Here is a 13,072-nt window from a genome sequence, read left to right on the forward strand (position 1 = left end):
GATACAAGCCAGAATTCATCTTTGAATATATTACTTGTACATCTTCAGTTTGTTTATGAATCAAACTGCGGCCTCAGTACCTTTCATTTACTTTTGATATGCTCTTTCATGCTGATCACAAAGAGGGCTTCTAATCATTTACTGTCCTTGAATGAAGCTGAAAGCTCATTCAGCAAGGGCTTTCTCACTTTGAATATTTACGCAAGCACAATAAACCGCATGTGCCATCAAGTCCTTCACACACCTGTTATTTGGTTTCTGCCAGCCTTTCTACAGTTCTTATAACAAGCATTGAAATGTTGTAATATTCTGAGGTTTTACAAAAAAAGTGGTTTTGAATATTTTAAAAAGCATTTTGGAATACAGGGGCCCCAAAAAGTATTTGGACACTTAAAGCCACATACAAAATTGTATGAATGTAATTGCATTAATAACAATATATCAAACTGAGTAGCATCAGCAAACAAATTATGCTAGACCTTTTCTCAGAACTAACTAACACTGTTCTGAGCAAAAGGTCATTTTTAGTGGGTGTATGAAGTCAGTTGACCACAAGTTGATACAGGTGTCCTAGCAGAGTAAACACAGGTGTAGTTCATCACATTAATTATGAATTATTTTTGAATGAATTCATTGTAAATCTATTGTGTTATCATTTGAAACCTAACTTTTAATTGAATGTTTTCAAAGCTGGGATAAGAGAAAGTATGTTACCATTGGAAAAATTGCTCACTTCACCTTTAAAAACATACGTTGTCATTTAAAGGAATATTCCAGGTTCAATCGAGAGATTTTGTGGCATAATGTTGATTACCTAAAAAATAATTTAGACTCATCTCTCCTTTTCTTAAAAAAATAAATAAATCTGGGTCAGAGTAAATGGTGCCAATCCATAAACGTTAAAATACTCACTGTTTTTATATAGCTACAAGACAAATATGCATGTTAACATGATTTTAATTTGATAAAATGACTTTTAACCTTTTCTGTGTTAAGTTATATCCAATTTTACAACTTTGTGCGATGGCGAAATAAAGTTGTAAACCCTAAAATAACCATAAAAACTTGAACACCTTTGTAGCTAAAATAAAACATGTTTTAACTGAAGAATTCATTAAGGTGCTTATAATATTTATGAAATTATAAGCTTCACATTTCTGCCTTTAAACCTTCCAAAAATTGGCTCTGTTTACTTGCATTGTAATTGCCTCACTGTAATCTCGATTTTTGCTTCTTCTCTCTTTTTTTTTTAGTGGTAATCAAAATTATACCACAAATGCTGCCGATTGATTTGAACTTGTATTGAACACAGAAAATATATTTATTACATTTTGCTGTTTGATTTTAAGGACATATTTGTGTTGTTAGGTCTCCACTTAAGTCAGTGATCACCCGATATGGGTTTTGATATATCGAGAGCAGGGTGGCCAGTATAATGCCTATATATACTGTATATATCACCTCACACAATTTGATATGACAGTAAATGAGATGTGCATAATATTGCATTACATTTTTATATTTATTATATTTACTAAAATTGTAACCCAAAAATACAAAATAAAAAATGTAGTTTTTTGCTCATGTTAAATGGTAAATAGCAACTTCTGCATTCTTTAGTCATTCCATTTTAGTGATTTATTCACATATAAATAAATTGTTTAGAGCCACGGTACTGTTTACATGAGACTTTGTTGCACACTGTTCTATTGTGGTTACATGATGGCAAGTACAGTAGCAACAAAACAAACTGTGATTGGTCGTTTACTTGTCTCGTTTACATGTAAAATATAAATTCAGATATCGGCTTTATCGGCTTTGGCGAAATATTGGTCGACAACTAGCAAAAAGGTTTTTGGTTTAGTGAGTAGTGTATGGGATATAAAATATTATTTGTTCGATATAAAAACAATCAATGACAAGTCAATGAAAAGTACCCAACGTGATAGAAAAACAAATGTGTGTGCCTTTAAGCATCTATATTCAAAAGCTAGTGTCTAATATGAAGTGATCACATTGTGAGGATCACATTTCATTGGTTTGCCTAAATCAGTATGTGTGCTGTAATAATGACATTAGAGATCTCTGTTGTTCTTTATTAGTCTATTAATCCACGATTTGTCACCATTGTTTTGCGCTCCTCCAGAAAGTAAACATAGTTGACACATGGCAGCTGCGGCGCAGAGGTAGTTTTTGTCTTGCTCTCTCCATTGCGGTAAGCCCGAGCTGTACCTCTCCCCACTGTGTCTGTTTAATTAGTCACCAATGTCTGTTGTCAGTGTTGCGCCATGAGTTGTTCTGCTCCCGTGGCGCTGCGCCCGTGTTGGAATTCGCAGTGTGCAAACATGCGCTGTGGTGCTCTCATCGGGCGCAGGAGATATTAAGATGCCTCAGCTACTCAGCCTCTTGATGGCTTTGGGGAAACTTTCTAAGAAAGAGAACGTTCAATGAGAAGCAGACATGGGTGAGGAGGGAGTGCAGATGCATACTGAACTATACACTGCAGTATGAACAAACATCTGCCTGAAACCTGTAGAGATTTAGTGCAGGAGAAACATGTATTTGTGAAGCACAGAATGAATAACAGGACTCAACTCAGGAGTAGAATCTCTGAGTTGCCATTTCATTTTAGATGGTGTTGTCGTGCCTGCTATCCACTTTGATAGCGTTGTTTATAGGGCTGTGATGCATTGCGATCTTCGTTTGAATGATTTCGATATCGATTCTTACATACCAAGATCGATCTCTCACTTTATGTTGCAACCCTCTAATCAAGTAAATCACTCACATATGCAACCAAATCTCGCACTATTTGACTAAAAATGTCCATGATTAGCCACTGGCTGGTTAAAGTTTAGATTTCAATAACTAGTGATTGTTACTTATAGTGGAAAATAAGTTATTATTACAGAATTTTCACTGTGTGCTGAGAGTAAAAGTTTGGTTAAACTCGTTCAGTGTGTCCAAAGACGAGATCCACAAATGCATTTGTCAATGAATAATGTCTATTTTAATTCCCTCTCTGTTCTTTACAGTCTGTTGTTGATTAAAAATAAAAATACTTTTTTTTAAATTCTAATCACACATGGATACGCTACAGAAACCATGCATGCCCACCTCTAGTTAAATGCGCTCACTGGTTGATGCCGGTAGTCTTAAAGAGACAACACGTGTTCAACATGTCAATGTAAATACTTGTAAATAGTATAAATTATCCAAGTAAACAATAAACAAGTAACAAAAATATACATGCAACATAATATATGCAATTTCAAGACATTTATTGAGCGTTTCAACATCTATACATTTATTTATTCAACTTTCAGAATGAAGTTCGATTTAATAGCGTTTACACTTTCTCCCACCACAGAGGTTTTTCACAGATTTAGAAAGACAAATCTGCTTTTAATAGCGGACTTCTTTTACATCGAGGTTCCAAGAGCGACTACAAAACAGGTGATTAAAGAGAACTTCTAAAGCTAGTTAGTGCTTGTATTTTTCCCGGTGGTAAGGTTGAGAAACAGCCAATAGCTAGAGTGGAGGCTGTGGCCAAAGTGGCTCTCCCTGGCGCCGCCGCTGCGGAGAGCTCTGGTTATGACCCTGAAGGAGGGTTACATCTGTGTAACACAAGAGCATGTAAGGAAGAAGCTGGGACCAGATTGACAAACACATAGACATTTAATGACACTTTTCAGTGTAAAAAGAAACAAAAACGCACACTGCTTTTCAGCCAGCTGCGTCAAATCATAAATACACTCAGGCACATGGACAAGCTTTGTACATCTCTCTCCCGTCTGCCATTGTCTCTTATCCTTAAATACTCCTGCCTCCCCTTGCTGGAATGTGATGCCGGTTTGGCGCACAGGTGGAAGTCATTTGCCACTTATCTTCCCGGCCTCGCACTGCCCAGACACCGCTCGGCTCTGCCCTGCTCCTCACATACCCCCATCTGTGAATTTAGGTAAGGGATTTCTCCGATCTGTGACCTACTGCCCCCTTCCCCCCATTTCTAGCGAGGTAGCATCGATGTGTCACTCAAGTCTCCAGGTCCAACCTGTGCGTGCCTGGGAGGGGGAACAGGGCGAAAGGGAAAAAGGGAGAATTAAAAAGGGAGGGAGAAAGCAGAGAGAGGAGAGAGAGATGGGCTCGCTGACCCCGGTCCTCAGCTCACTGTTGGTTTCCGTCTGTGATGCCTGGAGATGGAACTGGACTCCTCAGCCGTCCCTTCTGATTGCCAGTTCATGCAGTGCTCAGATCAAGCAGTCCCTCAGCATTGCAATTCTCAGTCAGCGACGAGGATTCCTTGGATGGCGCATCCTTCGTCCTACCCGGGTTTTCGCACCAGTGTAACACTTAAGCAGTGTTAGAGGTAAGAGGAAGCTGGGACCGGCTTGACATACACATTTAATGACACTTTTCATTGTACAAAGAATAAAAAACACGCACTGCTTTTCAGCAGATTCAAATCATAAGAACACTCCGTACATCGTATATATCTCTCTCCCGTTTGCCTCTCTCTCTTCTCCTGCCTCCCCTCACTGGATTGCAAGGCTGGTGTGGTGCGCAGGTGAAAGTCATTCGCCATTTATTATATATATTACACCTCATAGATAAGAATTTCAGGCTGAGGAGATGAGCAGGAAACCTTCTCAGCTTCTAATAATAGTCATTATTACTGACACTGGTGGGTCGATCGCAGAACCAGAGTTAATTCTCAAGGTTGGAAGAGAACAGCTCGCAGACACGCAAAACACAGACCCTTCCTTAGTTGGGTGCATAAGTTTGGTAGTGGACATTAAAGATATTCCTGAGGCTAGTGTATCTTATTTCTGGGAAGACAGCATACTCATGCATTAGTGGAGACCCCAGCTTTCTAACTAGGATTATCAAGAGGTACAACGATCGTGCTCTATAAATTTATATATATATATATATATATATACCTTTGTAGAGCACGATCGAGACGCACTCTCCCGTCTGTCGTGCTTTCAGGAAATTCTCTCATTTGGCGTCCCTTAAATGTCTCTCTCCATATCACTATAACAAGACACAGGTGTTAGAGGTAATTACAAACCAGGTGACAAGCCTTACCGCTCTCTCTCTCTCTCCTGCAGACCGACACATGACCATGCCCTCCATGCCACAGTTTTGTATTATGTTTGGGTTACCGAAAGAAATCCAAATGGATCAAGGTTCGAACTCTACTTACAGAAAGTTCAAGCAGACTTTGGAGACAATGGGGGTGTCGCATCGCTTGTCAAGCGCTTACCATCCTGAGTCGTAGGGTGTGCTAGAGCGATTCCACCAGACTGTAAAGTCCATGATTCGTGCTTATTGTGTTGAGACAGGAAGAGATTGGGTTGAAGGCATTCCTTTGCTTATGTTCGCTATTCGAAACTCAAGAATCAGTAGGGTTTTTGTACTGCCGAACTCGTTTTTGGCCACACAGCTCGAGGACTGTTGAAAATTTTCCTTACCCTCATCATATTTTGGACTGTGTTAGTTCCTACCGAGAGCAACTTTATAGGGCCTTGGAGCTTGCACAAGTTCATATGGCTGCTGCCCAGTCTACTATGAAGACTCGCTTTGATGGAAAGAGCATTTGACGAGAACTTAAACCTGGTGATCTTGTTCTGTTGCCTGTTTCTGGCTTCGTGTTCCAAGCTAAGATTTCTAGGTCTCATAAAATTGAGAGAAAGCTTAGTAACAAAGATTACGTGATCTGTACTCGCCAACAGAAGATGTGAGCACACAAACCCCACTCTGTTTTCTTATGTGCCAGGTAGGACCACTGTGCTGTTTCATGATATTGATGTAGGAGAGTGTACTCCAATAAAACATCACCCATATAGTGTGAATCCCAGAAAATGCGAAATTATGAAGGAGAAGGTGGAGTATATGTTGCATTACAACCTAGCAGTGCCAAGCCAAATCCTTTGGTGTTCGCCCCCTCGGCTCGTTCCTAAACCGGACTCCTCATTTCATTTCTGGACTGATTAAAATAAAGTAAGCAAGGTAAATAAAGTAACTAAAGCAGATTTGTTTCCCTTACTGCGGATGGAGGATTGCATTGATAGGGTGGGATCCTCAAGTTTGTTACCAAACTTGACCTTCTTAAAGGGTATTGGCAGGTGCCTCTCACTTCCCGTGCTTCTGAGATTTCTGTGTATGTAACCCCAATCATTTCATGCAATATAAGATACTGGCTTTCGGGATGCATAATGCAAAAAGTCCTGGCAGGGGTGACAAATTGGGTAAAAGTTACCCAACATATTGTAACATTAAAAAGTTGTGGGGATTTTGCGACACGCATTATCATTAAAAAAAAAAAAATGCTAGTATAGAAAAATATGCTTATGTGAAATGTAAATCTACTATATTGTCCTAAAACATGTGATCCAGTCACAGAATAAAAGATGGTTTATCCAATTTAAAGCCAAGATGTTGGTTCCATTTATCCCAATTGACAGCGTTGACTGGGTTTTACATCATCTGGCCATCTAAGGAGCAGGCACACTGCAAAACTGTGATGCTAAATTTCTAACACTGACAAAACATTGTCATCACAAAGGCAATTAATCTGCCGTCAATGAACGTCACACATATGGCATCGCATATGAATACTGATGATTTTGCCCTATGATGTGAGAAATCTTTTACGATCCCCTAAATGCATCTAAGACATCATCATTTTGGCCAAAATCATACAGTGTAAACTCCGTTTTCACTAGCTAGATAACCTTACCCTGGTAACAAGTTAAAAACAAGAATTTGCATCAATGTTCACTACATCACAGAAAACCAAATCGTTTAGCTTGCATGGCATAAAAATACAAGTGCAAGATGAACGAATGTAAGTGCACTGGCCTGTTGTTTTCGTCATTAGAAGTGTAATTACCTTGCATCTGAGAACTTTAGTTAGTGGTGATTGCTAACGCAAGTATCACTAGTACTATTGCTCATACTTTGGGTGAAGGATTTGATCAAACCTATAGGTGAAGTAATAAACTACAGGGCATAACTGTCCCACACCATTTTTTGCTACAGACTTGATTGAGACCTCAAAGTCATGCAGCTTGTTGAGGATAGGTGTACTATTACTCTTCAAACAAGCGATTTTCATCTGATGTACTATAAAATGGACCAAAAAATCCAACCTAGACTCATAGAATGAACATTACTACATTTTTCAAACTGAGTTTTAACTCAGTTTTTCTGCAGTTTCCTGTTGAAATGAACACCAGAGGCGCTATAACAACTGTGTGTTTTACATTTACATTTATGCATTTGGCAGACTTACAGTGCACTTATTACAGGGACAATCCCCCCAGAGCAACCTGGATTTAAGTGCCTTGCTCAAAGACACAATGGTAGTGGCTGTGGGGATTGAACAAGCAACCTTCTGATTACCATATATGTGCTTCAGCCAACTACGACACCACCACACAAATCACAAGTACATTTTATTTTTCGCTCTATTACTCACACCTAGCTATGTTATAATATCGAAACATTTTTACTCTAACGCATACAGATGTAGATGCAGATACATTGTAACACTTGTATTACAGACTCACCTACATTTACACACATATTCCAACATGATTAGCTTTCACTGTAGCTCACCTTATAGAGTGTTGGACTTTGATCCAAGTACACTTGGAGGGAAAAAGAAGCAAAATGACATGGTTCCTTCAGTAAATGTGTTTTTCATGTTGAATTTACTTTTATAACTCTATCGTTAAGGTTTAGGTATTGGTTTAGGGTATGGATGTCTGTATTTTTCACCTCTGATTTATCTTTTAGTACACTGTTGGTTAGGTTTAGGCTACAGTTTTAGGTTAGGGAGGTATGTTTTTTAAAACATTCATCTAATATTCACCTCCAATGTTGCTATTGTCACATAAATTTCAGGATATCATGCCGAACAAATCCCTTACATTGATTGAGGTATGCCAGCCATATCTAGGGACTTGAATATCATAACTTGGGGGTGGGCGCATTGACTTGGGGCAGTATACACTGATCAGCCACAACATTAAAACCACCTGCCTAATATAGGTTAGGTCTCCCTCATGTCGCCAAAACAGCACCAACCCGCATCTCAGAATAGCATTCTGAGATTATCTTCTTCTCATCACAATTGTACAGAGTGGTTATCTGAGTTACCATAGACTTTGTCAGTTTGAAAGAGTTGACCTCTCTCATCAACAAGGCATTTCTATCTGCTCTCATACTGTCGCTCACTGGATGTTTTATGGTTTTGGCACCATTCTGAGTAAATTCTAGAGACTGTTGTGTTTGAAAATCCCAGGAGATCAGCAGTTACAGAAATACTCAAACCAGCCCATCTGGCACCAACAATTATCCATGCAATTATCTAATCAGCCAATCGTGTGGCAGCAGTGCAGTGCAGTGCATACAATCATTCAGATACGGGTCAGGAGCTTCAGTTAATGTTCACTTCAACCATCAGAATGAGGGAAAAAAAAATTATCTCAGTGATTTGGACCATGGCATGATTGTTGGTGCCAGATGGGCTGGTTTAAGTATTTCTGTAACTGCTGATCTCCTGGTATTTTTGCACACAACATTCAGTGAGGGGCAGTTCTGTGGACGGAAATGTTTTGTTTATGAGAGAGGTCAACAGAGAATGGCCAGACTTGTTTGAACTGACAAAGTCTACATTAACTCAGATAACCACTCTGTACAATTGTGGTGAGACGAATATAATCTCAGAATGCTATTCTGAGATGCGGGTTGGCACTTTTTTGGCAGCACGAGGGGGACCTACACAATATTAGGCAGGTGGGTTTTAATGGTGTGGCTGATCGGTGTAGATCCACTCAAAGCACCTTAGCAACTGCCTAGCAACAACCTAGCAATGCCCTAAAATAAGAATAGTGCAGCATCTTCTACTGTACATTACTGCATTGTGTTCTAAGGAACATTAATAAAGTTCACTGACATACTGTAAATGTAATTAGGAATAACTTTAGGACTTTTGTCAAAGATCTTTTTGTGTGAAAACTGATCTGAGGTTTCACTTCATCAGTTCACCAATACTTCAGACATTTACAATTCTTAATGTTATGCAAAACGTGTTATGTTTCAAAATGTGTTACATTGCCTCAAACAAATGCTGAGACTCTTTGATCTCTTTCTCTGTCTTTGGCTCCTGCACTTTCAGGTTTACATTCCCTGCAGAACCGCGATTGTTTTGGCCAACGAGGAAATTGATTACTGCAACTGAAACACAATCAGCGAATCGCCACAAGATGGAAATCCAGCACACTTCTTCCACCCAACCACCTTACTTCACAGTGTGTTCACCATCTTCCTTTACAAAACCAATGCTTTTCCTGTGAACTGCCACCAAATTAATTTAGTTAAAAATGTTGTAAAAGCATAAAATTCTGGTTCTGTAACTTTCCCTTTTACAGTAATTAAATCTGTATTGTTCACAACATACACGTAAAATTATTGATGAAATATTAAGAATTGGGGTCCCACTTTGTTTTAGTGTTCATGTTACTGTGTAATTACATAGGTAATTAATGAGTAATATGACCTACGTGACATTGTGTCATTATTTTATGAAGCTGCTTGTACTTGCATATTGTTATTGTTATTACTATAGTAATTAATAGTTACATGTATAGTAGTAATATTAACATGTAATCTGTAACATGGACACTGTAAAATAAAGTGTTACCAGAATTGCTTATAAAAATTCCATAGCTTATAACAAATTTTTGCATCTGTCTGTGCTGTTTTTCAATTATTTTTCTATGTAAACACATGCTAGCCGACGTCTTTGACTGCTGCGCCACATCTCGCTGTTGCATCTGCTGTTTTTCAGCATCTTATCCAGGATTGCCATAGTTTTTAGATGGCATGTCAAGTTAAAATGAACTTTTAAAAACGTATTAATTCTGTTATATTTGTTGTGCTGCGTCTTTTTTAGCGCAAGAGCGCATTCGGTCTGAATGGCCCCATTAGTCATCAAACCCCATACTACTTTAACTGGATATGTAAAACACTCATGTTTCAATTGGCTAAATTGTGTTGTTCAAAAACAATCACTATTATTAATAAAACCAACCATGACTGCCTATCAGCTGGGATAGGCTCCAGCCCCCCGCGACCCTGTACACAGGATAAGCGGTTGACGATGGATGGATGGATGGATGACTGCCTATCCCACAGCTTCGCTTTTAGCTTCAGAGTAAATTTGTGGAGTAACTATATATCTAGATTATCAACTGTTGCTTAATGAAGAAAGCATCTTGAACTGGTTCGTAAATTACTACTGAAATTACTGTTTAATGGTACAAAACTGAATGTATTATTTGGGTGAAATGTTAGTATTACTCAATGCAAGGTTGACTTTGGTCAGTATTAGAAGCAATACAGTATATGTCAACATAGTATGTATATTACCAAAAAAACATTGAAAGGTAAAAGTAATTCATTTACATGGGTGTGATCTGGCTACTGTTTAATTTTAATATGAAACAAGCACTTTTTGACATTCTGTGTCTTTGATTTAAGATATTCTGTATAAAAATTGATGTGCACCATGTGTTAAATAGTCTTTAAAACAAATACTTAAGATGTCTTGATTACTTGTCGTTTTCATGCAGATTTCGTCAATTTTGGATTATAATCCAAGGATGCAAGAAAGTTAAAATATATATTTTTAATACATTTAATCTCACTGTGTAAAATCATAAGAGATAAATTGTGCTTTTTCTGACAAGCTGTGTTATTCAGTGCCTTTAAAACATTTCGCTCACAGCCAGGTTTTGATGAATAGTATTTACACTTGATAAAGTAGAGATGAGATCGCATGTATTACTAACACCCTGTCTACACCGGACACGAGCAGCGCATCTACACTGATGCTGTCTTCACCTGAAGTGTCCGTTGCGGTGCATCCGTCATGCCAACAGTAAATGAGTGTCCAGTTCCACTTTGCGCTGCACGCGCTGGCACTACTACTGCCAACAGCACAAATAAACGGTTTAGAACTGTGTTGACGTGTACAGTGTAAACAGCCTCAAGCCATCGTCTCGTCACATCAACAGACGTGCCCGGTGTAGACAGGGTGTGAGACAATTGTGAAGAAAATCGGAAAGAGAACTGTTTTAGGACACCTTACATCTTGTAAACATCTTTAAGAATGTTATATTTTCATATATTTAGGGCAGGAAACAGTTTGCATTGTCAAAATGCTGATTTATTATTTCTTCATCAACAGCAGCCTTTATTGCCCCCATAGAGAACCGAAAGTAAGCATTATTTATTATTATAATCCTTCTCAAGGCACCTTAAGAAACACCTGTTACTCTCCATGCCCCCTATAGAGGCGTGGCTCTTCATTTTTGTTGTTGTGGGATTTGAAGAAGTGTAAATTGTCCCAAGAAAGCTGGATGCTTAGCAGCAATTAGCCTCCTAATCTGTCCTGAAGAGAAATAGCTTTCCAGAGCCTCTTGAACGTTCAAATGTTGAAAGTTCATCCTCAATGCTTATTTTACAAAATTTTTGTGATTCAAAAATATAGCAGCTACTTTCAATTGAACGGAAATTGAAACGTTTGTGTCGTTCCAATAAATTGTTCAAAAGGATTAACATAACTGCCCCAATCGATTCAATCACGGCTAAGTTTGAATCACTTGGACAGCTAATGGCTCCTACATACTACACGACTTTCAAAGACGGTTGGATTGTGGTACCGTTCATATTACAAAACTGTCTGTCTTGTCACTGAAGTGAACAAATCGGTGACAGGGTTAAGACATTTTACTATTGACGAATCCCCGACGACTCTGCCTGGACTCCAAATTACGTTTCACGCCAGAGTACACGCGAGAAGTAATACGAGATACGAAAACAAATGCATGATCATATGTTATGCATTTCAGTATATGATGTGTATGTTTTTAACCGCCTCAAGTTATCATATATTTAATTTGGTTACAATATGAAAAAGTAGCTCCAACTGAAAAATCTATCTATTTGTTTACCAGACTATCCAAGAGAATTGGCAGTTTCTCTCCAACTCTTCTCTTTCTCCACCCGGTTGTGATACAGTTCAGAGGAAACATCAAATAGGCACTAGTGCTCGTGCCAATGTTCCACTAATTTTTCCTCCATTTCTTCAGTCCAATTGATATCCCAGCCATGCTCGTTGATGTTCTGTTAGAGGTACGTCAGGACTCCTCCCTCTGAAACTTCCCATGCCCTGTTTCTTGCTCTCTCATTGGCTGTTGGTCAATGCTGCTGTTGTATTCAGTAAAAACATATTTCACACTGCATGATTTGGAGTTGCAGACAGGTCCAGATATTTAACATTCTAGACATCAGCGACGTGTCAGCGATTCTCTCAAATCGCATCTTTGATAGTTCATACATTGGGATTGTTGCTCATGGGAGTGAGCTCTGATTTGCCCACGATTTCAGGCTTTTGTCGACGATCTCCACAAAACTGTTGGTAAGCGAAAATCGGCTTAAAATCATGTAGTGTAAACTCTGCATAACTCTGGATTGATTGATTGATTGGACCCATTTCTGCTTCAATAAAACAGAAACAGGACGGTACTTTCTCAAAAAATAGCACTGGATGAAATGAAATATGTTCAGTGGCTATAGAAACCAATCATACCCCTTTTGAATAGTCACTTTTTTCTTACAGCATGAAACCAAAACCCATAAACAATTTTAATTCTTGCTTTTTTTTTATTTTGCCTTCCAACATTCAAGTAGCGAAAAATAGTCAACCGTTACAAAAATGTATAAAAGTAAAATCTGAATAAAAGGGTTTGAAAAGTGATCATACCCCTGGATTTAATACTTTGTAGAGCTACCTTTTGTTTTAATGACAGCCATCTTGTGTGGTTTAATATTAAAACTTTTTATTGTCATCATGACCCATTTTATGTCAAAGTCCCACTGTTCTTAACAGTCTAGACCTATTCCTTGTTGTGGTCACCACAAGTGTTTGTGTGTAATGTTAAAAACTGTGCCATTTGGTTTGAAACACTGTGTATGAAACAGAAATAAAGCACTA

At 38.5% G+C, this 13,072-nt stretch overlaps 1 protein-coding gene across 1 annotated transcript in view; it reads left to right on the plus strand.

Annotated features, from left to right (window-relative positions):
* Nucleotides 1-13,072, plus strand: part of LOC127630272 (1,4-alpha-glucan-branching enzyme-like) — a 234,992-nt gene extending 221,920 nt beyond the window's left edge. Inside the window, exon 16 of the mRNA XM_052107764.1 lies at nt 9,191-13,072. Within this exon, the coding sequence (XP_051963724.1) occupies nt 9,191-9,253 (63 nt within the window). The 3' untranslated portion in view covers nt 9,254-13,072. The remainder of the gene's footprint in view (nt 1-9,190) is intronic.

Source organism: Xyrauchen texanus, chromosome 36 (genome assembly GCF_025860055.1).
Source record: "Xyrauchen texanus isolate HMW12.3.18 chromosome 36, RBS_HiC_50CHRs, whole genome shotgun sequence".
In the NCBI taxonomy this organism is placed as follows: Eukaryota; Metazoa; Chordata; class Actinopteri; order Cypriniformes; family Catostomidae; genus Xyrauchen; species Xyrauchen texanus.